The sequence below is a fragment of the Podarcis liolepis genome, assembly GCF_965112155.1.
Source record: "Podarcis liolepis genome assembly, chromosome: Z".
NCBI classification, from domain to species: Eukaryota; Metazoa; Chordata; class Lepidosauria; order Squamata; family Lacertidae; genus Podarcis; species Podarcis liolepis.
In genome coordinates this window covers 12241856-12269614 of record NC_139570.1, presented here as the reverse complement: position 1 = coordinate 12269614, position 27759 = coordinate 12241856, and the positions used below count along the sequence as shown (strand labels likewise).

At 46.6% G+C, this 27759-nt stretch overlaps 1 protein-coding gene and 1 long non-coding RNA gene across 3 annotated transcripts in view; one reads left to right on the top strand and one right to left on the bottom strand.

Moving 5' to 3' along the window:
• The first annotated feature begins 355 nt into the window (after positions 1-355).
• LOC310698943 overlaps positions 356-27759 on the top strand; it is a 273173-nt gene continuing 245769 nt past the window's right edge. The window contains exon 1 of the long non-coding RNA XR_014521846.1: positions 356-404. This is a non-coding gene — a long non-coding RNA (uncharacterized lncRNA). The remainder of the gene's footprint in view (positions 405-27759) is intronic.
• Positions 10377-27759, bottom strand: part of KLHL4 (kelch like family member 4) — a 51521-nt gene continuing 34138 nt past the window's right edge. Inside the window, exons 7-11 of one of the 2 annotated variants that reach the window (XM_083486683.1) lie at positions 23035-23259; positions 22243-22405; positions 21406-21618; positions 18850-19021; positions 10377-17716 (exon numbers count right to left, since the gene is read on the bottom strand). In XM_083486683.1, coding sequence (XP_083342809.1) covers positions 17657-17716; positions 18850-19021; positions 21406-21618; positions 22243-22405; positions 23035-23259 — 833 coding nt within the window. In that variant the 3' untranslated portion in view covers positions 10377-17656. The remainder of the gene's footprint in view (positions 17717-18849; positions 19022-21405; positions 21619-22242; positions 22406-23034; positions 23260-27759) is intronic. The other variant, XM_083486684.1, reaches the window with a different exon arrangement.

Sequence of the window (27759 nt, the reverse complement as noted above, 5' to 3'; positions counted from 1 at the left end):
CTTCTCCCAGCTTAACCCAGAGTTGCCAGGGATTGATCTTGAGGCTTTCTGCATGCAAAGCAAATATTCTGCCACTAAGTTATGGCCTTTCTCTGTTCTGTTAGAGGCATGGGACATACTATTATGAAAGGGTTTGGCAACCTGCCCCCTTTATATTGTACAAATGTTGTGTATTTCCATCCTAATCTTGAAAACTGAGCAATGGGGTTTCATTTACACAGAGAACATAACTCAGCCTGTTGGACTCAGAGGCATTTCACTATAACAAACTCTGTGCATTTCCAAGCATGTTTCCAAGCGTGCATTTCCAAAGTGTTGGTGCTGACCTTTAAAGCCCTAAACGGCCTCGGTCCAGTATACCTGAAGGAGCGTCTCCATCCCCATCGTTCAGCCCGGACACTGAGGTCCAGCTCCAAGGGCCTTCTAGAAGTTCCCTCGCTGCGAGAAGCAAAGTTACAGGGAACCAGGCAGAGGGCCTTCTTGGGAGTGGCACCCACCCTGTGGAATGCCCTCCCATCAGATGTCAAAGAGAAAAATAACCACCAAACTTTTAGAAGACATCTAAAGGCAGCCCTGTTTAGGGAAGCTTTTAATGTTTAATAGATTATTGTATTTTAGTGTTTTGTTGGAAACCGCCCAGAGTGGCTGGCTATAAATAAATTATTATTATTATTATTATTATTATTATTATTATTATTAGTGCACTCATGCACTGCTTGTGGCTTCCCATAAGCATCTGGTTGGCTACTATGGGAAGAGAATACTGGACTAGATCGCTCTGGTGGAGCTCTTCTTAGTTTCTTATATGCCACATTCCTGAATGAAACCTCACTGTTTTTGGAAGGTCAAGAGGAGCATCTGTGTTTTCTGCTTCCCTCACCATGGACCTGCAGTGGTGGAAAAACTGAACCTGTTGAACTACTGCATGTAAAGCCCACTCTTAGAGGTGTGGAAGTTACTGCCAGGAGAGGGCATGTCCCTTATGCCCTTTATGGTATGTCAGCCTCTTGCTTCCACATTCCCATCCTAATCTCTAATGTAGAAAAGTCCTAAATAAATTGAACGGAAGAAGGGAGTCGATTTACCATCCATGCAACAAGTCCATACAGCAAGGGAACTCAGGGACAACCTCCTGGCGGCGGTTTCACAATTCAAGCTCAGATACATTTCAGCATAACAAGCTGTGTGGTGGATTGCAAATTCATTGAATAAACTTCATTTTGAGAATTGCTTTCCTCTCTTTGGGAGACATAGGGAGATAAGCAAGGACTTCTCATCATCTCGGGATGATGAGTGCCTGGACCCACAAACCACTTCTTTCATCCCTTGACCTTAGAGTTTCCCATTCCTCTTCCTTTTGAAATGGTCCAGAATCCGAGTTTTAGAGGGTGAAGGGAAGACTTCATTATCACTGTGTACCTCGGGCTTCATTGTGAATAAATCCAATTATATCCTAGTAATGAGACTACTGGATTTTAAAGTCATGTTTAATGAATGGTAAAGTGTACTCAAAAACAAGCTGAACAACTCTGCTTGCCCCAGAGGTCCTCAGAGATCAATGCGCTTAATTGGTTATGGCATAGCATAGAAGCAGATGTGCAAGGATGTATTGATCTAACTAGTTCCTCTGAATTAAAACTGGTGCTCATACGAGAGGACCCAGGTGAACAGTAATTTCTTGCTATATGCCAGCTTTTTTTCTGGATGCAACCAGTGAATACTCAAGATGCAATCTGTAGACATGTGCACACTTATGTATCAGTGGTAATTTTAAAGCGTTTTACAATGCACTTTTCATCTATCATCATCATTATTTCATAATCTGATATCCATAAATGGATGCAAAAATGTTTAATTAAATATTCAGACAATACCGTTGCAGAAGCACTTCATGGGTGATATCCAACTAGCTTCTGCTGGTGCAAGGATTTTGGCTGTGCAAGAGAACATTCCTCTCGTCTCCTCTCCTCTCCTCTCCTCTCCTTTCCCCATGTACCACATAAATCTGTTCTGGTGGTGGTCCTCTTCAGAGCAGATTTAGGTTCGGTGTGTGGAATGCATGGAAAGAAGAGAGAGGAGGGAAATCCCACTGCAAAAGCAGAAATCCTTTCATTAGCAGAAGCGCTCCACTGGGTGCTACCTTATGTCTTTATCTGAGTGCTTATATCCCAAGCTCTATTACTGATATCTTTGGCAGGTGTGTCATTGGTTGTTCCTTGAGTTGGCAAGACTCAGTTGACCTCAACATGAAATAGAACTGTCAGTGTCATTGGCCCAGTCCTGTGGAATACTCTGCCAGCGTAGATTCAGCAGGTGTCCTCCATTTCAACCTTTAAACACCTGCTGAAAACACAACTGTTCCATCAGGCTTATGCAAGATATTAAGAATAAAAACTAAGAAGGCACCCAGATGCCAACTGTAAGAAGCAGGAAACTGGAGCTGTATATATGCCTTTGGTTTGATCAAGTGGGGATTTTCATTTGAATCCTCAGCACCTTGCCAAAAAAATACCCACAGAGGCAAGCCATGAGTGCTATAAAGTGATGCAAGATTTATTTATTGTGTTTATATCTCTTCCAAGGAGATTAATATGGTGTATATAGTTCTCACACACACACATACACCATTTTCTCTGAACAACAGCCCTGTGAGGTAGTTTAGGCTGAGATGTAGGGGTGTGGGAGAAAATCAATTCAGTTTCACATTTAAAGCTGAATCTATGTAATTTGCACGTTCTGAAATGATATGCAAAATGAAGCACAGCTCTCCTCTGAAGTCTGCACTGCTCCGAATTTGCAATGCTTCCCAGTCAAGTACTGTGCACCAAAATGCAGAGAGCAGTGTGCGTTCAAATGCATATATTTGTGAAAACAGCATATAAAACCACATTTTGGTAGGGGAAATTGCTTTGCAGAAATATATAAATTGGGCCAAATGGCATGCAAAATGTGTATATTAGGAGAAATTTGCACTAAAATGGGGGTGGATTTTCAAGAGGACTTAAAAAGCACACACACCATCAATTAACATGGAGAACTTAAAACAGGAAAAATGAAAAACTAAGAGAAACCAAAATGATCAGATCCTAATTGAGAATGTGTATGGCCCAAGGTCAACTTCATGACTGGGTGGGGATTTGAACCTTCATCTCCCAGGTCCTAGTTTGGCACTCTAACCACTATTCTACACACTGTCTCTCAGATCAGATAAGACTATGTAGTATAGTTAATGCCAAAGTCCAACTTGTTGCTTCCATTCAGTCCACTGTTCTTGCATTCACTTCCACCCTCCAGCACATGTTCTCTGCAGTGTTTAGTCCCCTGGTGGCTCTAAATAAATGCTAAATAGTGCTTGCAGGGAAAGATGATTAAATGAAATCACCGTCAAGTCAGTTTAGATTCTAATCACACGGTTCAGTCTGTTTTATATTCTATTTACACTGTTGTCGCATTTCTTTAATCCAGCAAGCTAGCCTGGTGAATAGAAGGAATCAGACTCAAACACCAGCTGGAGAATGCTGGATGCGTTATGCACACCACCTATGCTCAGAATTGGCAATGGCTGCAAGCAGGCTTAAGAAGGAACTTGGAGCTGGCAGAAGCAAGAGCCGAGTGTAAAGGAACTGTGTGCATTTGTGTGCCTAACAATATGAGCTGTTACATATGGACAGGCACATCACAGCAACAAAATGCATGAACCCCAAATAAAGTTGCAAAAGAATATAGACTTGCAGCTAATCAAACTATTACACTAACATCTTCTATTCAACAAGTGTATTTTCCCTTAAAGGCGATCATACAGTGCCATCTTCTGATCAGAATTTTTATTGCAAGAAGTATACTTGAGGCTTGGTACGGTGCAATATTCAGTATTCGCCTGCTTCATACGTACGGCATTAGAAGCAAAGGATTGTGGGACTTTCACCCAGGGTTTCCTCCTGATGTTACCAGGTCCATCTTCCCTGATCATTGGCCATGCGGCTTCTGAGACTTTTTCCCCAGATGCATTTAGTCTCAGGGCTACAAGTTTTAGTTCATTGATCAGTTATATCCATCCATAATCATTGTTAATGAACTAAAACGAGGCTTCTACTTAAGCAAAACAAAGATTAAAATAATCCATTTTAATCAGAGCAGGCATGGTGTCATATCCAACATTCTCTGTTCGCTAGCACAAGAGTCCTTGCATGAGCAGATGGCAGAGATTAAAAGGGGCACAAATGAATCCCGTGCAACAGGTATCCTAGCAGAAGCTTGCTTTGATCCTTATTTATTCATTCATCAGCTCACTGAGTTTCTATGCTACCATTCCTCCCTAGCAGCTGATTCTTGTTGTGCAATCCACCAAGCTTTGTGTACAGTAGTACCTTGGTACTCAAACAGCTTGGCTTCCAAATGCTGCAAACTCGGAAGTGAGTCTTCTGGTTTCCAAACGTTCTTTGGAAGCTGAATGTCCAAAGCTGTGGCTTCCACAGCTTCCAATAGAGTGCCCGAAGCTCCTGCAGCCAATCGGAAGCCACACCATGATTTTTGAACCATTTCGGGAGTCGAACAAACTTCCAGAATAGATTAAGTTCAAGAACCAAAGTACCACTGTGTTTACTTAATTGTGGTAATTTAGAAAGCCCTAAATAATTGGGCCCGCACCACATTAAGGAAGTTCTGGTTCCCTTATGCTCTGCCTCAATCACTGAGGAACCTCTGAGGGGGCACATCTCATGGTTCCCCATGTCCCTGAGGTTCAGGTGGCTTTTATTAGGGACTAAGCCTATAGAGTAGGGACGCGGGTGGCACTGTGGGTAATACCTCAGCGCCTAGGGCTTGCCGATCGCATGGTCGGCAGTTCGAATCCCCGCGGCGGGGTGAGCTCCCGTCTTTCAATCCCAGCTCCTGCCCACCTAGCAGTTCGAAAGCACCCCTAAGTGCAAGTAGATAAATAGGTACCGCTTTCTAGCGGGAAGGTAAACGGCGTTTCCGTGTGCTGCGCTGGTGCAGGCTCGCCAGAGCAGCTTCGTCACGCTGGCTACGTGACCCGGAAGTGTCTCTGGACAGCGCTGGGCCCCGGCCTCTTAAGTGAGATGGGCGCACAACCCTAGAGTTGGACACGACTGGCCCATACGGGCAGGGGTACCTTTAAGCCTATAGGATGGGAGGCCCTGCCCTTTGGAATTCTCTGATGGTAGAGGTTTGTCATGAATCACTTCTGCCTTCCTTTAGATGTCTTCTGAAGACTGTTACTCAGATGTGCCTTTGCAATGTGAATCTATTTTCACCAACCAGAATTTATCGATGCTTTTCCTGATTTTTTTCCCCCTATTGTTTTTATTGCTCTTATTGCAACTTTGTATTCTGAATACCACATTGTTGTGTTTTTTCATGGAACTGCAGCCCATAGATACTCCAGTAAATAAATAAAATAATTAAAATATGGGACAGAAAAGCCTCAGCGAATGAAGAAATGCTGCTACTAGAATTCACCAGGTGCAAAATTGAACCGTACAATTTCAAACATTTTCAAAAATCTGCTACAAATTCTGGTGGTCCAACCTAAACCCTCCCTGTGAAATCCATTCTGCATTTCTTACATCTGCACTCAGGGATGGCTAGTGCAGTGCCCTCCAGATGTTGTTGAACTACAGCTAACATCATCCCTGACCGTTGACTTATGCTGGCAGGATGGGAGCCATGGCTCAACAACCTCTGGAGAGCATCAGTATAGCTATCTTAGTTCTACATGCTCATTTTTGGAGACACCAGGAAACCTTCGTGGTTTTCTCACACACCAGTGAGTAGTATCATCACTTCTGCATTCTTTCCTAGTGTTACCAAACCATCTCCTACAATCAATGGTTTGAAGGGGAGTGGGGTGAGAAAAGAATAGGGGTTTTTTTCCAGCCCAGAAGACTAACTCTGCTATTTACTTGAAGAGAACAAACACCACTACAAATGTTTGCTCTCTGTATTATCAATGTTGTTCAATAATTCAATGCACTAATCATATTCATGGACACACTGTGCAATCTAGATGCCTCTTCAATTAATTGTTCTGTATCCAAGATCTGAAAGAATGTTAAACACTTTCTAACGAAAAGGAATTTAAACAGCTCTTCCCAAGCGATTTAGAACAGAGTTAGGCAGGCAGTAGGTTTACATGGTGAGACCTTAGCTGGAGTTTACCATTTTGTTTTGTGGGTGGAGTGTGGGAACAACTTTGAATATCCACCAATAGATGAACACATGGATATAAAAATCATGCATGGGTGGCAGGAGATATATCAGGGAGAGAGGCCAGAATTCTTTTCCCCAGTGAACTTTTTAGTTCATTGATCAGTTATTTCCATCAATAATTATTGTTTACAAACATAAATTATGCTCCTTCTTAATCAAAACAAAGATTAAAAGATTTCATTTTAATCAAAGCAGGCAAAGTGCCATATCCAACTTTCTGTTTACTAGCACAAGAGTCCTTGCACTAGCAGAGGTTAAATGTGGCACAAATGAATCCAGTGTGACAGATACACTTGCAGAAGCTTGTTTTTATTCTCTTTCTATTCACTAATTCACTCAATTTCTATCCTATCCTTCCTCCCAGTCAGCTGATCCTTCTGTGCAATCCACCAGTCTTTGGTGATGTGATTTCTCTTGCACAACTATGTCCAACCAGCACAGGTATGTTGCTTTTCCAGGCTCTCAGCTGATAAAGAACTCAGGTTAAAATTTCTGCAAAAAATCTATAATGCTCAGATAAACATGATTCATGGGTGGAGGTGAGGGTTAAAGGCACTTCAGGTGAACTGCATGGCTATGCAAGTTAAGAGGTGATCCAGTGAGCAACACGCCCCCTGCTCTTTGTTTTAAAAGATAAGGGTACGCACAGCGTTAGCACAGTGAGAGGAATATTCAGATTGGGCAAGCAAACTGATGCTCCTCAGAGTGAGTTGGTTCTGAGCAGTGCTGGCATCTCCAACTGTAGAGGCAGAGCATAGCCGTTGCGTAGCAAGTTCCCTCCTCCCACCAGTAGGAATAACGACACGTGACACAAATCTTTAAAGTTAATGGGCTAAAATTGGCCACAACTTTATTGGTTACAGGTAAAGAGCAGTATTGGCTTAGGCATTGGTCCTATCCGTCTATCCAGTTTCAGCCTGTTTGCTTGAAGATCGGGAAGGGTTAACACCTGCTGATGCACATCAACTAGGGACTCCCCCAGGGGTCACGGCTTGGGGGGGGCGCTTTAGACCCTGACCTCCATAGGCTTCAGACGAAGCCATGCCCCCCGGAATCCTTTACTGGACTACCCTTCAATATTTGGGGGAGGTGATGGCGCTGCTCCCCCCAAACACATCTACATAACAATACCCCCACCAATGCCTAACCGCCAAAACCAAAGAAGTTGTGACGATTTGATGGCACGGTTTCTAGCCCGGCAGACAATACTGTGGCCTATAATCCAAATGCGCACAGCCACATCTCCTGCAAGAAAAGAATGTGACAAGCCGTAGTCAGGTATGAAGTGACAAGTCATAAGAAGCTGAGTGGCCAAAGAGGGAGATCCTGGGCCGCGCTTGCCTAAAATGAGGCAAGCCACACCCCCTGAGCCAGCTGATTGCTGGCCAGGGGACAACACAGCCCAAGGATTCCCCTGATCGCGCAGGGGCTGGAAGCCAGTCTCCGCACGCGTGTTGGGGGCGTGAAGCCCACAACACCACCTCCTCCTGAGGTTGGAAGTGGCTTTGTGGCAAGTAGCCATCGACAGCCCTGTCCTCCATGGATTTGTCAAATCCTCTTCTAAGCCAGCTAGGTTGGTGACCATCACTGCCTCCTGCTTCGCTGTGTACTTTTATTTGGTCTTTCCTGAATAGTTCAACATTCAGCTTCATGGGATGTCCACGAGTTCTAGCGTCATGAGAGAAGGAGAAAAAACTTTTCTCTATCCACTTTCTCCATTGAAGGGTTTCAGTCGGTGTTGGGGAGAATTGATACAGTGGAAGCGAGTTCCAAAGGGTTGGTGATGAAATAGTCTTTGCAGGAGGCCCTCTCTTGCAGGACACAGTGATTAGTTGGGCTTCATTTGCACAAGGGGGTAGGTGGAGGCTGAATACCAAAGGAGGTGGAGCCCAATCTAAAACTGGGTGGGCCAAAAGACACATCTGCACACATACTGCCCATTTAGGCTGCATTTCTATGGTATTCCTGCAACTTCTTTACCTGTTAATTTGTGTGGTTGTTTTTTTGTAATCTTTGGCATGACACAAATGACACCTCTGGAAATCCAGTGAAATCTTGCAGGTGTTGCGTGCTCATTTCTCTGTTAATCATTTCCACGGGTTGCGGGGAACCAATTTGCAGCCCTTGTAACTTGGAAAATCGTGGGAGTTTTGTGTTGTAGTTTCCCCTGCGATTTTCTGATCATGCCACCATCACTCTCATATGATTACATTTGGGGCGGTACCCCAGTATACAGTTCTTCCCCACCATTAAAATAATAATAATCAGAATCTGGTGGATCAAAAAGCCACAGTTCCACAATGCAACAGGAACTGCGGCATAAAAAGGAATTTTAGAAAACAGGACATGGGATGCTTGCATTATAACCAGGCATCCCCAAACTCGGCCCTCCAGCTCTTTTGAGACTACAATTCTCGCCATCCCTGACTACTGGTCCTGTTAGCTGGGGATGATGGGAGTTGTAGTCCCAAAACAGCTGGAGGGCTGAGTTTGGGGGATGCCTGGTTATAATCCATAAAACCACATCTGAATTCAGCCTCATGCATGCCCATCACAACAAATGTGTTCACATACACATATTCCCATGCTTTCCCCACCGCTCATCTGTTTCATGAGCAGCTGGGCAGCATAGAGAGAAAGAAATCATAGGGAAGAGAAATTGAATCCCTCCCTGCTACTGTTCAGATGACAGGGGGAAACTGGGGAGGAGCAGCTGCTCCTTCAAGAACCACCACTAAACCTCAGCCTAACTGAGACACAGCCTAGCCTGCCTTCCAGGGTTGTGAGTGTAACATGCATTTGTGTTGGGGAGCACGCATGATGTTGTGTTCGATCAAAAAAAATCTTTCCCCCTTGGTGCTCTTTTCTTCATTAAAGTCCCTCCTTCCTCACCCCATCCGTCTAAAACTTTTAACTATTCCATCAGAGAGAGAAAAAAGTGCCCTTAATGAAGAAATTACTTAGAGCGGGGGTCGGAGCCCCTCCTCCAGTTCTACAGCTTTGGTCCACATTAGAACTACACAGCTGCCATACAGATGCTCTTTACGAAAATACAAACAAGAGGCGCAATCACAGGCATGCTCTGGCTCACCTAGTTTGGTCCTCAGTAGTCCTTACACAAATATCTCTTAAAGTAGGCCAGAACCAATGTCTTCCACAGTACAGGCAGAGATATTGTGATTGGCCAAAGGCAAAGAAACGACCTTTGGACTGGACAGTAATATAAACTCTGTGGCTAACAGCTCATTTTCCAAACCAGTGTGCTGCACTGGCTCTCCAGCACAGGGGCCAACTCCAAGGGGCTTTGCCTCTCCTGATAAAATATTTGAGGGGACAGCCTCCCCCTAAGTTGATGGGCATTGCCACTCAGATGGCCCCCCACTATTTTATTCAAGTTAGTACCCCATTGTGACTAGACTTGTGACTGATATCCTTTGGTTGCTCACCTAAAGCTACTGGAAAAGCATCCCTTCTCTCGTTTGATTGTTCGCAGCAAAAGATACCATGAAAAAGAAAATCACATCGTAGCCAAACATACACCATGAATTCTTTGTCAGAGAAAGTAGACTTTATTTCAACTGCATGCTGTACTTGCTGCACTATAAATATAAGGTATTTTTAATGTTTGAATGGATCAGTATTTTTTTTAAAAAACAACAACAACAACAATCACACACCCTTCCCTCCCCACCTCCCATATACTATCCACCCCCACTAAATACTTCCATGTTCTGCACGTGTTTCTTTCCTTATCTAATCCCAGCAAATAGTATAATATTATTTTAAAAATCATTTATTTAAAAAATTGCACATCGACAGGGTTCAGAAATCATTGTCTTTTTTTTTTTGTAAAACTTTTCTTTTTTTCCCAAGTCACAATAACTTTTTAAAAGGGAGGAAGTCAACTTGCAAAATTACGTGGGTAAACACATATGATTCCAAGTATTTTTTTAAAAAAACAAACAAACAAAAAACGAGACCAAGCTTCTTATATACAGTGTAATATTCCCTTGCTTATATGATGGCAACAGGTGAAATAATCAGAAATATACAAACACACTGTATAGATTGGCACATGAAAGGAAATATATCTGCATGTGCTTTGTTCTTTCTCTGGGGCAGCTGGATTATTTCTTTTTAAAAAAAAATTAGGATGACTTCATTGTTTTCCTTAATAACGGGATGATTACAGTCATACCTTGGGTTACAGACACTTCAGGTTGCGTGTTTTCAGATTGTGCACCGCGCCGAACCTGGAAGTACCAGAACAGGTTACTTCCAGGTTTTGGCGCTCACACATGTGCAGAACCACTAAATCGCACTTTGCGCATGCGCAGAAGCACCAAATCACAACCCACATGTGCGCAGACGCGGCGCTGTGGGTTGCGAACGTGCTTCCTGCACGGATCATGTTCACAACCCGAGCGTCCACTGTGCATACATAATGTGCTTACATTGACGATAAACTATTACGTGGTACCTCAGGTTATGAACTTAATTCATTCCAGAGGTCCGTTCTTAACCTGCAACTGTTCTTAACCTGAGGCGCGCTTTTGCTAATGGGGCCTCCCGCTGCTGCCATGCCACTGTCATGTGATTTCCGTTCTCATCCTGGGGAAAAGTTCTCAACCCGAGGTACTACTTTGTTTGTAACTCGAAGTGCTGGCAGTGTTGAGCACTAATGTAGGGATCAGCAATTAAATGACCTTGAAGCAAATCCCACCCACTAGAGGAATTTCAATTGGCCCCTTAAGTTGTTAACCTTACGGCAGGGCCGTAGCTCACTAGTAGATGATGATGATGATGATGATGATGATTTATTTCTACCCTGCCATCTGGCTGGGTTTCCCCAGCCATTCTGAGTATCTTTCAACAGAACATTAAAAACAAAATAAAACTTCATCCCTAAACAGGGTTGCCTTCAGATGTCTTCTAAAAGTCAGACAGTTGTTTATTTCCTTGACATCTGATGCATAGCTGTCAAGCGTCCCTTATTTGGTGGGACAGTCCCTTATCCCAGCGCCATGTCCCGCTGCTGTCCCTTATTGATGATGTCCCTTAAATTTCCCAGGTTTCAAAGGAAGCAGCTCCTCTCCCTCCCTGCCTGCCGGCCTGGGAGGAGGGAGGCTCCAAATGTTTTGATTGGCTGCGTTGCTCACCCAATAAGAAGTCTAAGAACGACTGGGGGGTGGAGCTTGCATGCCTTGTGCCGATCAAATTGGCTGCGTTGCCTGGGGACTCGCCTTTGCTCAGCGCTTCCCAGTGGAGAGGTGGCGGTGGTTTTCCTTGCTGCATCCCCTTTGCCGGGTTGCTGCGCTGTGGGAACCACCGCTTGAGGCTTCGTTTGGCTGCTGGTTGACTAAAATCCCTTATTTTGGCTGCTGATCTCTTATTTTCGAGGCTGCTGGTCCCTTATTTTCAAATCTGTAAGTTGACAGCTATGATCTGATGTGAGGGCATTCCACAGGGTGGAGCATCTGCTTTATATGCAGAAGGTCCCAGGCTCAATCCTCAGCATCTCCAAGTAGGTATGAGAGGCACAAACCCAGCCTGAAATCTTGAACGGTTGCTGCCAGTCACTGGCTGCAAGAAAGATGGCAGGCAATAGGGAACTGATTGAAGGCAGATTGGGGTGGGGGGGTGCCTACCACTGTGCCTACCCTGTACATTTCAGGGTAGCTGGTATGGGGGTGGGGAACCATTAGTTGCCTGGGACACTGGAGAGCGGCTGCCAGTCAAAGTAGACAACCCTGAACTATATGGACAAACAGTTCAACCTGCTCTAAGGAAGTTTTCTGTGTTCCTATGTTGGAGCATCCCCAACATTCTGATGCACAGAGGGAACTCCTGAATACATAGGTTCCCTGCATTCGCTTTAGTAGATCCACCATTTTTCTTGGATTCTTTTCTCATGGAGAAAAGTCATAGGCCAGTGATAGAATGCCTGGCATACAAATGGCCCCTTCCAGTTAAATAGACCTCAGGTTAGCATTGTTCACAATGATTCTTGCCTTGGAGAGGCTGCTGCCAACTGGAGTGGGAAATACTGACCTTTACACATTCAAATCCTCAGAAGAACACATCTGCTGCCCATTCAGTATAAGTTAAGAGGAGGGCAGAAGAGCACACAAGTATCATCTTTCCATGTGCCCGGCTATGGCTGGTGCAAAATAGGACAAAAGGCAGGTTAGCCAGGAGTAGATGGAGACACAGCTGATGGCAGGTAGAAGCAACTAATTCTAGGTTTTGTCCTCATCCTCCTCCATACTGAGTTTTTCAGGGTCAAGACTGAGAGTAAGGAGGAGGAGGAGGAGGAGGAGGAGGAGGAGGAGGAGGAGGAAACAGGCAATTGTGCCAACCACCTGGACTGGGTGCAAGTAAGAAAGCAGGCAAGTTGGGGCTGGGTGAGGCCAGACTGAGGTTGATGGAGCAGGACCCCATTTGCCCTGATGAAGCGGCCTCCACTGGGAAGAAGATATCAACATCTCATTAGGGCTGTGAAAGACACCCTGCCTAAAACCCTGGACAGCTGCTCCCAGTCAGTGTGGACAGTACTGCGATGGATTGGACTAGCGATCTGACTCAGTGGAGACCAGCTTTCTATGTTCCTATGTACTTTGCCCTTTCCTTTCCACAGCAAGTGCTCAACAAATCACCTTCTTTAGTATTCAGCATCTTTTGGAATTAAAGTGTAAACACACTTATTTTAATGATCTGTAGTTCCCTGCAGCACACCAGTTCTGAACTTAACAGAATATTTATCGGAATGCATCACAAGGTTTGCACCCCACAGCTGAGGTCGCAGACTTGTCATATCAATATGATATACATAGTTCCCCTGTGTATGTTTCATTCCGCAAATGCGATTACATTAATGCCACACTGCCAACAGGGTCTCGACCCACAGCCATTATTCCAGAGGAAGCAAAATTGGTTCAAAATGGTTCTCACAGATGGATTTGCAAAGGAAAGACAATTCCGAGAATCATCGGGCATGTGGTGACTAATATAATAGCAGCTGTGTGGTTTTTAGCTTATGTTTTATGTGCCATCTTCATTAGAAATCCTTCTTTTAGTGTGTGTGTGTGTGTGTGTGTGTGTGAGAGAGAGAGAGAGAGAGAGAGAGAGAGAGAGAGAGGTGTTTCACTTTTGGTGGTATATAGACTTTGGATTCTGGAGGGCTGCACCCACTAGACAACCTCAGAAAGTAAATCTTAAGAACACTTCACATATTACAAAGAAAGGGGAGCAGAACTGCAGCCACTGGCCCTGCCCTTGACGCTTATTCAGCATGTGCAAACTTCATGTGCAAAGTATATCCAGACTCTTTAGGAGCTAGGAGGGACCACTGGACTGGTGCATATGTAGGTTGCACATAGGAAAAGACTGCAGACATGAATCCACTCTCCTTTCTCTGGCCATGGCCATTCTAACATGCAAAGTGGCGGTGTGAATGCCTTATTTAGCCAGAGGGACCTATTCATTTTGTTATGCAACCTTCCAAGGGCCACATGCCAGTGGCAGGCAGGGAAAGAAGCAAAACAGACCAGAACAGCAAATGTGAATTTCATCTTCATACAGCAGGCTAGTTTCTATGCAGACTCACACACCTCTCTCAGTTCCCCACCCACAAGAGCAGGAGGCATGATCAGAGCTCAAGGACACATCCCAGCCAGTCAAAAAGAAAGCAAGGAGGTGAAGGAGTGTGGGTTTGGAGGAGGTGTGGCCTAGGTGACCCTGGGGGTGAAACAGAGAATCCTGGGGAGCCACATGTGGCTTCTGGTCCTGAGGTTCCCTATTCCTGATGTAGCATGTCCTAGGCAGCCCAGTGTTTATTCAGAAGTTAAGCCCCATTGAGTTGAGTAGGACTAAGGACACAAACACACCATACAATTAAATCTGTATTATACTACTTTAAACAAGTCATGGCTCCCCCTAGAGAATCTTATGAACTGTTAAGAGTGCTGAAAGTTGTCAGGAGACCCCTATTCCTCTCACATAACAATTCCCATGGTTCCCTGGGAACAGAGATTACCTGTTAAAACACTCCAGAACTGTAGCCCTGTGAGGGGAATAGGGGTCTCCCAACAACTCTCAGCGCCCCTAGCAGATTATGGTCTACAGGATTATTTATAACAGAGGTTGGTTGACCACCTGTCATGGATGCCTTAGTTGACATTCCTTAGTTGACATTAGTTGACTAGGTTACCTTGGGGTCCCTTCCAACTTTACAATCCTATGTGATTCTAGATCCCAGGCGTTGCAAACTTTGTATGACAAATCAGGTTAGGAAAAGCAGAACTCCACAGCACCATCTGGTGTCATAGCGTTATAATGCATATACAAACACGTATAAAGCATTTTTTCTTTGCCAATGTAGCTGTGTCCTCAGACAATGTTGGGACCTTGCCATCTTCCTGAGGTCCCATAGTGAAAGACTTGAAGTTGATGGTCTGTGATGTTTTCTTAGGGAAGGGGTTGGGGGTTGGTTGCGTTTACTTAAACTAGGGGTGAGGAACATTTCTGAGCCAAAGAACTTCTGGGGCAACCTTGTATGAGCCACAGACCTGGGCTGTGCAGAACCAGGGGCAAAAGTGAGCAGGTCAATGAATAGGAAAGCTAGCTTTGTACAGTAAGTTAGTTTCTATACACGCACATACGCACCTCTGCATCCTCCATCCAGGCAAGCAAGCAAGCAAGAGGCACTATCAGAGTTCAATGGCACATTTCAGCAAGGGAGATGTGATGCTATGCAATGCCAATGAGCAGGGTCTCACTGGGTCTCTTTGGGCCTGAGGCTCCCCACCCCTTCTTTAAGCACTCTGATGCTTGCAAGACATGCAACACTTTGCAGGGGCCTAGGCTGATCTGTCACAGGTGGGAGAACTGTAGGGGTAGCATGGATGGCCCAACCAACAAGGTTTGCCACATCGCACCACCTTCTCCTGAGGCCTTCTATTTGGTGCTAAGGCCTCTGCCCAACAAAGCAGAGAGATTCTGCGTGCATTTGCAATCATGCGTTTGCAATATACTGGTCCTCAACTGGAGAACTGGAAGCACATGACCTCATGTGGGTAGAAGCAGCACTGCAGTGACTTTTTTTTCTGTCAGAGGAGGAAGGAAGGAAAGCAAAGAAAAAAGGGCAGATCTACATGCAGCAAGGGTAAGCATATAATACATTTACAAAACAAAAACTTGGCCCATGCAAGCAGAGTCCTGTGTTCAGAAAGACTAAAGACCACTTTAATAATTACGTCCTTTAATCATTTTTCCATTAGCAATTCCAGGAACATCAGTGTGACACTGTATTTGAGTGTTCTTATTATTATTATTGAGGGGAAATTCGTGGAACAGGTCTCGGTGTTTCGATTTCTGGGAATGGAATTGCGACATGACCTAACCTGGGGAGAAAACAGCAAAGGCCTAATGAAGAGAGCACAGCAGAGGTTATATTTTCTGAGAATCCTCCGGAAAAACAACCTCTCAAAGGACATGTTGATGGCATTTTACCATTGTACTGTGGAGAGCGTATTAACTTATGGTCCGTGTGTGTGCTTTGGGAGCTGCACGGTTAGGGGAAAAACAATGCTGTCCAGCATTGTAAAGACTGCGGAGAGAATAATTGAGTGCACTCTTCCAACCTTGGATCAAATCTATGCTTCCAGGTGCCATAAGAAAGCTGCAGAGATAGCGCAGGATAGTGCGCACCCCGGAAATGATCTCTTTCAGCTTCTGCCTTCTGGAAGAAGGTACAGGGTTACAAAGACAAGGACTAGCCGCCTGAGAAACAGTTTCTACCCAAATGCGATTTTGGTTTTAAACACAGTGTAAGGAGTCTCTATGGGAGTATTTAAAAATAGGGTATCAGAGTTTTTAGTGGGCTAACTAGGTTGGGATTGCTGGGGTAGCAGGCTTGTTAGGTTTTGAATGTTTCATGTAGATTTTTCAATTTCGTTGTTCTGTATGGGACAATGACAATAAAGATTATCATATTGTATTGAGTTGCTGCTTATAACCTATCAAGTATTTTATTTCTACAATCACAATCTGCTCCCCCCCCCCCTTTAACTCAGCACATGCTTCAGGAAGGGTAGAGATGGGAGCCACCTTGTTTCTAGACATTGGGTGATACGTAAGCAATGCCTATATTAGAAGCCACTGACCTCTTTTTTATGACCATTGGCCACATTTTGAGCAAGGGCTGCATTCCCACCCTCTCCCAGATCAGCACCTCCCCACCCAAAGACAAAAAAGATGAAATACATGTGCGCGCACACACACACACAGAGAGAGAGAGAGAGAGAGAGAGAGAGAGAGAGAGAGAGAGATTCTACATGGATTCTGGGTCAAAGTTAAAACCAATATAATTAATCTGAATCACACACACACACAAATCTTAGAGTTGAAAGAGGATGTGAGAAAGAGTGGCACTTTTCCAACTTCCTCCTTCAACTGTATGTACTTTTGGAAGGAGAAGAAAGTAACCCCCCTTGCTACCTTATGACCATGGGGACAGTGACAGGGGATGCTCAGAGATTCCATAGCTGCATAGCCACCACAGTGCCAACATGTGCTAAGTTGCCAACTCCTGGTCTAGATTTATCACAGAATCCAAAGAATCAGGGTCAGCTCAAGCATTAAGTGGCCCTGAACAATGTGTCCTCTCGGCACTGCCTTCCATCAATGGACATCTTGCTGCAGTAGCAGTGCTCTGCACAACACTGGCCAGCTGTGCCTAGCTACCCTTGTATTTTTCCACATGAAATATGACCCCAGGTCAAGAGCACTGTGAGAAACTTTAAGGGCAACTAGATGCAGCTAACCAATGGTGATCAAAACCAGGGGCAAGGCCTGAAAAAGCACAAAAGAGGCAAGCATTAGCAATGAGCCCTGCCAAAGTCTTGGGGTCCTGGCAACTGTTTATGGACGCTAAGTGGTGCAGAAAAGACCCTGCAGAGGTATCTTTGTGCATGAGGAGGAGACTACGCAAGGCGTCTTTCTGGTGAGGGGATAGGGATTCAATGCTCCACATGGCTCCCTGCCCTCCTTCTCCATATCAAGCTGTCCAGGGGTTCTTATAATGCAAGTGTAAGCAATTATGGGGGGGGGGAGAGATACAGGTTTCATTTTCAGCTGCACACTCAGCTGTTCTTGACACAGAATTGCTTTAGAATGAGGCTCTCTCTATTGATGCACAGTGTGTACCCAGATCCTCCCTACAGATAGAGATTAACATCACCCATGATGATCAAACACCAGCCAAGTGTGTCTTTGGAATGCAGAAAATGTGATTTTCGTGCTCAGGCTCCACACGGGCTCATCCTTGTCTTTCCTCCTCCTGTAGTGGAAGTGCTTTGTGTTGTTTTCAAGGATGCATCTCCTCTTCTGCCATGCTTCTTATGAATATTTCACACCTGGAAATGGTCTGTTATGGCAGCTTCACGACTACAACACAGGCGCCGGCTCTTCCTATATTGACTGGAACTTCCTAAAAAAAAACCAGCCAGAATGTGCTCTGTTAACTCCACCTAACATGCCATTCTGAATCGGTGGGAGGGGGACTGTTGCCCTTTGGATGTCAAACCCGAACTCCACCTGGGTTCCAGGCCAAGGATGGTGGGAGCACAGCATCACCTCGAGGGTGAAAGTTTCCCCAGCCATGATCTAAGTTAATTAAGAACAGCATATAATTTCCCTCTAAATACTACAGTCATACCTCGTGTTGCGTTAGGTTCATGTTGGGTCTTTTTGGCTTGCGAACACAGCAAACCTTGCATGCATACGCAGAAGCGTTCTGCATGCTTCGCACATGCGCAGGACTGCTCTATCGTGCTCCGCGCTTGCACAGAAGCGCCACTCTAGTTGTGGACTTTTTGGGGTGCAAAAGGCACCCTGGGATAGATTGTGTCCACAACTAGTGGTACCACTGTATATTGCTATTGCTAGGGCTATTGTTGGGGTGTATGGGGTGTTAAAGGAGGGGTACTTTTTGGGGAATCCCTGAAAGATGGCCATCCAACCTCTGCTTAAAAACTGCTGCTTATCTATTAATTGCCTTACAGAGTAACATAGACAAAAAGGTAGATCCCTGCCCCAAGGCCCTTACAATGTAAACTTTGACAGAGGGGGGGGGGAGGAAGACTTGGGCAAAGTAACTAATATGGGAGAAATACGGTTACATGCACTAAAGTTCTGTTTCTGTGCTGTGTAAGGACTTAAAGGCTTGTACCAAAGGCTGTATAGGATAATTACGCTTGAGGTGTCTTGGGAGTCAGACTCAAGCAGAAGGGGCAGCCAGGGATAATGGGTGGAAACATTTGAGGGAAAGAGAGACCCTGGAGCAGCTGGGGTTGGTACATCTGGAAGAGCAATGAGACAGGTGGGCATTTCTTGGTTAGTGGCAATAGGCAAGTTGGTGTTGTGTAGTGTAGCTGTTAGCAGGCTAGACTCACTCAGCCATGAAGCTCCTCGGGTGACCTTGGGCCAGCCACCATCTTCTCAGCATAATTTATCCCACAGGGTTGTTGTGAGAACAAAAAGGGGAGGTTAGGAGAACCATGTAAAGAAGCTTGAGCTACTTGGAGGGAAAGCGGGATATAAATGCAATAACAAGCAAATTACCTCTATCCATTCATTGTTTTGTGCATCGTAAGATTCCACCGTATCCAGGTAGGTTTGTCCATCGTAACCACCCACTGCGTACAACCTGTCTCCAAGAGGACAGATCCCAACAGCATCACGGGGTACACTCAAAGGTGCTACAGTGGTCCAAGTGTCTGTTTTCGGATCATACCTAGAGTATTTATGTAGATCTTTGCAGTTATTAGTAGAACAGAAAATTAAATAAAATAACTAAGCTTAAATGCCTCCTTCAGCTGCAGCAGCCCATTGGAAGGGGCCATTTTGGTGATTTGGGCGTGGGAAATTGAAGAGGGTGAATTATATACCCAGTAGCATTCATCCTCATCTCTTATACTACATGCTACTTTCTCTTCCCCCTCCCCACCCCTGCAAAGTTCCTTCTGTTTCTTCCTCTCTAGACAGGACATGTCACGTCCCACTTGCACCCTCACTTTGATTTGGCTTCAGGGTAGAATAATCAGAGTGAGGGCAGGAAAAGGAAGCAACGTTTGCCATCTGGGGAGGAAGGAATCGATGGCATTGGGGCAGTAGGTATACCTAGCAGCAGCAAAGAGTAATCAAAGAGAAAACAAAGGCATCCAGATTAACAGGCAGGAGTGACACTGCTTTGGGAAAACTTCCCCCACACCCGGTCCCCCAAATCTGAGCTGGTAAAGGTTCTCAAGACTCCATATTGAGCCATGAGGAAGTAAGAAATATAATCATGCTTCCTGCAGCCACGAGATGGCACTCTTGACTTATGATCTAGTCCTTTCTTCTTAGTCACAATATAAAATGACTGAGTTGAAGCATGCAGCAGCAACAGTGACAGCCAGTCACCCATTCTTTATTCCCTTTCCATTTAGAGGACATCAAGCAAATGTCTCAAGAAAAATCCAAACATTTATTGTTATTATTATTATTACTATTTGCTGGATGGCTATAATAATTCATAGAAATGTTTTAGTCTGTGCACGCTTTAAGGAATTTTAGATATCAGCAAGCTGCCTTTTGAAGAAATTGATGGATTCTTAGTATAGAAGCCTTTTGCAGTTTAATAAATCAAAGCTACCATTCATTGCTAGATGGAAAGTGTGCATACAGCATACATTTGGAATTAAGAGAAGCAGCATTTGCATCAGATAAATCGGGTGGGAAACCTCAGGCCCAAATTCAGACCTCCAAGCCTCTCTGCCTGGGCCTCAGGACTTCTCCCCTATCTGCCACTGACTCTGCTTTGCATCCTCCTTGAGTGTTTTTGCCTGCCTTGAATATGTCCTCGAATACGGATCATGCTTCTCGCTTCCTTGGAAGGAAAATAAAGAAGAGTGTGTGCATGTGTGTAAGACCTAGCCTACTGTATAAATGTCGATTTTATATGCATTGTTGCTTATGGTCCTCAGAGCCGTCTTTCCTATTGGGTTTACTGGCGCATTGCACCAGGGCGCCAGCCTCTCAGGGGCGCCCCAGCGAGTGGGGGAGCTGCACAGCTTTGCCGGCAGCCTCCTCTTTCCCTGCACGGCTGCCAACTGTGCCCTGTCAACCATATGGCTGGCGGGCGTGCAGCTTGCCTCCCAAGCCTCCGCAGGAGGAGTGCGATCCCCGCAGAGGCTTGGGAAAAGGTTGGCAACTCTGGGAAAGGGGCGGGCGCCAGAGGGATCTTTGCACCACGGCGCCAGATATGCTTAAGACGGCCCTGATCATCCTGCCCACATATGTGGCTTCCAGAAACTTCTGCACCTCCAATAAGAATCTATCAATTTACGAAGCGGCACACAGGTACAGTATGATCACTTCCCTAATTTCAACTTTCATTCTTTGGGAGGCCCTCCAACTGCATCCCTAATTTTGGTAATTTACTAAATTACTTTCTCTGGCGAATACCTGTTACCGTATTTTTTGCTCTAAAAGACGCACCAGAACATAAGACGCACGTAGTTTTTGGAGGAGGAAAACAAGAAAAAAAAATATTCTGAATCCCAGAAGCCAGAACAGCAAGAGGGATCAAACAGCTGCGCGAAGCCTCTTCAGGGCAGGGGGAGCGTTCTTCCCGCCGTCCTGAAGAAGCTTTGCATTGCTATCCCAGAAGCCAGAACAGCCAGAAGGATCGCTGCACAGCGAAAGCAGCGATCCCTCTTGGTGTTCTGGCTTATGGGATAGCTGTGCAGCCTGCATTCGCTCCATAAGATGCACACACATTTCCCCTTACTTTTTGGGGGGGGGGAGTGAGTCTTATAGAGCAAAAAATATGGTAAATCCAGCATGTTGTTTAAACCTAAAACATCTGTTTGGACACACAAAGGAAGATGTCAATCATTTAATTCCTTTATGTGGTGCGGCATAATGGTTACAGCCTGAGATGGTGACCAGACCCCCACCTGGGCATGAACCTCACTGGGGTGACGTTGGGCCAGTCACCTTCTCTCATCCTGAACAACCTCATAGGGTTGTTGTGGGGATAACATTGGAGTTGGGGAATATTGTATGTCACCTTGACCTCCTTGAAGAAAATGAGGTTTATATACATGCAGTAACAATTTTTAAAAACGCCCCTACCTTTCTACGCAGTCCGAAAGCCGAGAACAGTGATTCGAAGCAGGAGCATCGTGGCCACCCACGGCATAGAGAAACCCATTGTAGGTTGCAACACCAACCCCTCCACGCCGCTTTGACATGGATGCGCACATGCTCCACTTGTTTGTGTGGGGGTCAAAGCACTCCATGGACTTCAGGCAGGAGCTGCCGTCTCGCCCGCCAACAGCATACAACCTATAACAGCAGGACAAGCAAGACATGAAGGCATCTTGTCTAATTGCCCACATTTTGAAGGAAGGACGCAGGAAGCATGCCATCGGTTCATCTTGCTCTACAAGGATGTAGAATATGTGGCCCTCCAGATGTTGTTGAACTCCCAGCAGGTGTTGCCAGCATGGCCAATGCTTAAGGGTGATTGGGTGGTGGGATGCAGTACAACAACATCCAAAAGGCCAAAGGTTCTCCATCTCTGGTCTACACTGACTGGCAGTGTCTCTTCAGTGTTAATCATAGAATCATAGTAGAGTTGGAAGCATAGCTGTCAACTTTCAGATTTGAAAATAAGGGATCACCAGCCTCAAAAATAAGGGATCAGCAGGCTCACCTGTCCCGGGGACAGTCTACGGGATATCTAACAATCCGAGATAGCAGCGGGAAGAAGCGGGAAACGGCGCTGGAATAGGGGAATTTCCCCCCCAAAAAAGGGAGGGTTGACACCTATGGTTGGAAGAGACACTGAGGGTCATCTTGTTTGACCCCCTACAATGCAGCTATCCCATACAGGGATCAAATCTGAAACCTTGGCATTATCAGCCCACAGTCTAATCAACTGAGCTTATCTGTGAGTGTTGTGCATACTTGCTGTTCAGTGCTGCAACCCCCACAGTGCTCCTTGGTGTTGCCATGCTTGCAACGTAATTCCACTGCCGGGCCTGAGGGTCCCATCTTTCCACCGTGTTGAGGTAACTCCATCCATCATGGCCTCCCACCGCATACATTGGCCCTTCAAGCATTGCTACACCTTTGGATGAAAATCAGAGTTGGGAGGAAAGTAGTAGAAATTAATGTAGAGGCACATCTGTTTAATTACGTATTCATGTTCCTCACCTACACCCTGCCATCCACCCAGTAGAGCCATATGGTGGATAACTGGCATAACAGTCACACAACAAAACACAACACCTAAATTCATGCAACAATACAGGACAAGGAATCTCTGGGGCTGTGAAACAGCCTGTGAAGCTTCATGGCTATGGAGTAAGAGTGGGTATGTCTGTTTCATACAGTGCATTCCATCCCATTTTTAACTCTGTGTGTGTACTCAAAACATTCTCTTTGTAATAATTGCAGTGAAGAAGAGGGCTGGGAAAGCCCACTAACACACGTAGTTCTAACTTCCACCAACGCTGGATCCAAGTTGTTGTGTTTGAGCTATGATAGGAAAGCTCTTACTGTGATCATTGAATCACAGTGGTCCATTCACACATGCATCTAATGTCAAGGGAGAACATAGACCTGTTCTCAAGGTATGGGTAGACCTGTTCTCAGTTAGAGGTCTCTGGAGAATCATTGCACGGCAAGTGCATGTTTAATGTGTGACAAACTGTCATTGCCAGTTTAAGTAGAAGATAATTTTGCAAATGTTCTTACCTAAACCATGTCTGTGGGTTGACATTGGGGGCATCACTGTCCAGGCTTTGGTTACTGGATTGAAACATTCGACTGTATTGGATGTTTTCAGGCCATCTCTTCCTCCTACAATGTACAGCTTGTTGTCAATCACAGCAACCCCAAACTGTAGCCGCCTTCCATTCATGGTTCCAATTTGGATCCAGCTGTTTGTCCTCAAGTCGTATTTCTCAATGGTGGTAGTGCCTGTTGAAAATATATGAATAGTGAATTTGAAGGAGAATCTTACAGAATAGTGGTGGCAATGGAATATTCATGAACATTCAGTGATATCGCTGACACTATTTGGAGATAATGAGCAGCCAATTTTAACCACTTATATAACTGAGATATCTTATATAACTGAGATATCTTGAGAATTTGTACATAAAATACATGGAAAGTACTTGTGCTTGAAATACATGGAAGTGCAAGGCACCATTAAATATTTGGTGGTTAAGAAGTTTTTTTAGAATTTGCTTCAAGGATAGGAACTGGTCAAAATTCTAAAATGATGGTGTGGTCATGTGTACCAGTGGCAAGTTATAGAGTATGGAAAATGAACTACATGCATGCAGAAATAGGCTGGAAAAGTAGAGCGGTAAACACCCAAGACTTGTACCTTGTAGCTAGGGATATATTCACAGACTGAGTGGTGTATGGTGTTTTTTAATCTTTTTGTAAAGGGATAAAAGAGAGAGAGAGCAGGATCAGACCAACCAGATGTCTATGTGAAGCCCACAAACAGGGCCTGAGAACAGCAGCCATCACAACAAGTAGGCACTGACAGTCTTATCCTCCTGAATTTCTCTTTTAAATCCACCCTAGTTGGTGGCAATTCCAGGATTGTTTAACAGTGTAAAGAAGTATTTTCTTTTGTCTTCCAACATTCAGCTTGAGTGTCCCTGAATTCTGGGGTCATGAGAAAGGGACAAAAAACTTTACTCTGTCCACTTTCCCTGACATCCATAATTTTACCAACTTCTATAATTTCATCTCTTACCTGCCTTTTCTCTCAACTAAAATGCCCCAGAAGTTGTAACCTTTCCTCAGAGGGAAGTTGCACCAATCCCTTGATGGTTTCGGTTGCCCTTTTCTGAACCTTTTCCAGCTCTGAAGCGAGGCAACCAGTGTTGCTGTTTTCAACTGTGAAATTCCAATTAATTCTAATTCATTCCACTCCTGTCCATTCAATTCTACAGGTCAGCCACTAAAGCAAAGATCTTAAGGCTCGGACTTCAGCTTCAATCTCCTATGTGTCCATTATGATTGCACAAGAAACACAATGCAATCCAAACCATTTTCTCCCCTTCATCCTGAGGATCTAAAGTGCTGTGCTTTTTTCCTCTTCTTTTTTTTTTACCTTGGGAGCGGTGTGAGCAACTGTATCTGAATAATGTTAATATTCATTCCATATAACAAAATGTAATATGGTGGCAAGACGGCGTGTTTGAAATTAGTTCAAACATCCAATCTTGCTAGCAATTTCTGCAGTAGCAAGTAACACTACAATCTCTTTGAATAATTGCTTTTCTGTGGGTTGTATGCTGTGGGGGTAAGGTTAAAGTTTCTGCAGGTAGCAGCGGAATATAAACCTATTCGTTCCCTTTTTTTAAAAAAAAAAAAGTCTGGCACTTTAAAAGTGGCAGATGGAATCAGATAGGCTTTGGTTTATAGGTGGATTGCCTTATCTTCCAGAGCTTACACCTACATTCCCTGTTGAGGATTCAAAATACTGTATGCAGAATTAGCAATACCTGGTGGAGGGGGCACAGGGTCATAGCTTGGCAATGCCAGCAGGTGCAAGGTGTAATTTGGGGCAGGGCTTTATTGTGGCTCCCCAGGTCTGTGGAGCATCATTCTTGTCAAGATCCAACAGGTACCAGCTATCTGCACTTTCCAGAAACAATTTAAGACCATCTTGCTCTGATGGGCTTTCCCATCTGGATGAATGGGTCTTTACCATGAGTGTCTACTTTGTATGGTTTTTGTATTTTTATCTGTTTTAAAATATATTTGGTGTAAATTGCTTTGAGACAGTTGTTTATAAGGATATTAATAAATCAATAGTAATAATAATGTGAAGGTAAATTAGTAAACACAGGAAGTTGCCTTCTAATTAAGGTGGGGTGGTTGGTGGTGATGGCAATTACAGTGGTACCCCGCAAGACGAATGCCTCGCAAGACGGAAAACCCGCAAGACGAAAGGGTTTTCTGTTTTGGAGGCGCTTCGCAAGACGAATTTCCCTATGGGCTTGCATCGCAAGACGAAAGCCCATAGGGAAATGCTGGCGGTCGGGAGCAAAGACTTTCGCCCACAGCCGGCCTTCAGAAGAGGACCTCTTCTGAAGGACGGCGGGGGGCAAAAGTCTTTGCTCCCCCCCGCCTGCCTCCCCCCGCCTGCCCCGGGCGATCTTAAAATGCTGGCGGGCGGGAGCGAAGCGTTCGCTGCCGACCCCCAGCATTTTAAAATCTCCAAGGGACAGCAGAGAAGTCTCTGTCCCGGGGAGATTTTAAAATGCTGGGGGTCGGGAGCGAAGCGCTGCCGACCCACAGCATTTTAAAACGCTGTTCCGAATCGGGGGGCGGGAACAGCTGCCCCATCCGCCCCACTTCGGAACGATGTTCCGAAGGGGGGAGGTGGGGCGGGAACAGCTGCCCCATCCGCCCCACTTCGGAACGATGTTCCGAAGGGGGGAGGTGGGGCGGGAACAGCTGCCCCATCCGCCCCACTTCGGAACGATGTTCCGAAGGGGGGAGGGGGGCGGGAACAGCTGCCCCAGCCGCCCCACTTCGGAACGATGTTCCGAAGGGGGGAGGGGGGCGGGAACAGCTGCCCCAGCCGCCCCACTTCGGAACGATGTTCCGAAGTGGGGAGGTCGGGCGGGAACAGCTGCCCCAGCCGCCCCACTTCGGAACGATGTTCCGAAGGGGGGAGGGGGGCGGGGACAGCTGCCCCATCCGCCCCACTTCGGAACGATGTTCCGAAGGGGGGAGGGGGGCGGGAACAGCTGCCCCATCCGCCCCACTTCGGAACGATGTTCCGAAGGGGGGAGGGGGGCGGGAACAGCTGCCCCAGCCGCCCCACTTCGGAACGATGTTCCGAAGGGGGGAGGGGGGCGGGAACAGCTGCCCCATCCGCCCCACTTCGGAACGATGTTCCGAAGGGGGGAGGGGGGCGGGAACAGCTGCCCCAGCCGCCCCACTTCGGAACGATGTTCCGAAGTGGGGAGGTCGGGCGGGAACAGCTGCCCCATCCGCCCCACTTCGGAACGATGTTCCGAAGGGGGGAGGGGGCGGGGACACCTGCCCCAGCCGCCCCACTTCGGAACGATGTTCCGAAGGGGGGAGGTGGGGCGGGAACAGCTGCCCCATCCGCCCCACTTCGGAACGATGTTCCGAAGGGGGGAGGTGGGGCGGGAACAGCTGCCCCATCCGCCCCACTTCGGAACGATGTTCCGAAGGGGGGAGGGGGGCGGGAACAGCTGCCCCAGCCGCCCCACTTCGGAACGATGTTCCGAAGGGGGGAGGGGGGCGGGAACAGCTGCCCCAGCCGCCCCACTTCGGAACGATGTTCCGAAGTGGGGAGGTCGGGCGGGAACAGCTGCCCCAGCCGCCCCACTTCGGAACGATGTTCCGAAGGGGGGAGGGGGGCGGGGACAGCTGCCCCATCCGCCCCACTTCGGAACGATGTTCCGAAGGGGGGAGGGGGCGGGAACAGCTGCCCCAGCCGCCCCACTTCGGAACGATGTTCCGAAGGGGGGAGGGGGGCGGGAACAGCTGCCCCAGCCGCCCCACTTCGGAACGATGTTCCGAAGGGGGGAGGGGGGCGGGAACAGCTGCCCCAGCCGCCCCACTTCGGAACGATGTTCCGAAGTGGGGAGGTCGGGCGGGAACAGCTGCCCCAGCCGCCCCACTTCGGAACGATGTTCCGAAGGGGGGCGGGGACACCTGCCGCCGCCGCCCCACTTCGGAACAGCTTTCTGAAGTGGGGCGGGGGGCCGGGGACACCTGCCGCCGCCGCCCCACTTCGGAACAGCTTTCCGAAGTGGGGCGGGGGGCCGGGGACACCTGCCGCCGCCGCCCCACTTCGGAACAGCTTTCCGAAGTGGGGCGGGGGGCCGGGGACACCTGCCGCCGCCGCCCCACTTCGGAACAGCTTTCCGAAGTGGGGCGGGGGGCCGGGACACCTGTCCCATCCGCCCCACTTCGGAAAGCTGTTCCGAAGTGGGGCAGGGGGCGGGAACACCTTCTGAAGGCGGGCAGGGGGCGAAAGTCTTTGTCCCCCCTGCCTGCCTTCCCAGGGGCTTTTAAATCGCCCCGGACAGCGGAGAAGTCCTCCGCTGTCCGGGGCGATTTAAAATGCCGCCCGCCAGCATTTTAAGATAGCCCCGCACAGCGGAGAAGTCCTCCGCTGTCCCAGGGCTTTTTAAAATGCTGGGGGTGGGAAGAAAAGCCCTTGTCCCCCCCCCCCAGCCTTCAGAAGAGGTCCGGGGACAGACTGTCCCCGGACCTGGCCTGAAGGTGGTTTCCCTAGGAACGCATTAATTGATTTTCAATGCATTCCTATGGGAAACCATGCATCGCAAGACGAAAAACCCGCAAGACGAAGAGAATTGCGGAACGAATTAATTTCGTCTTGCGAGGCACCACTGTATATTAAATTATGGGCGTTCCACACACATTATGTCTCAAGGCAGTGTACAA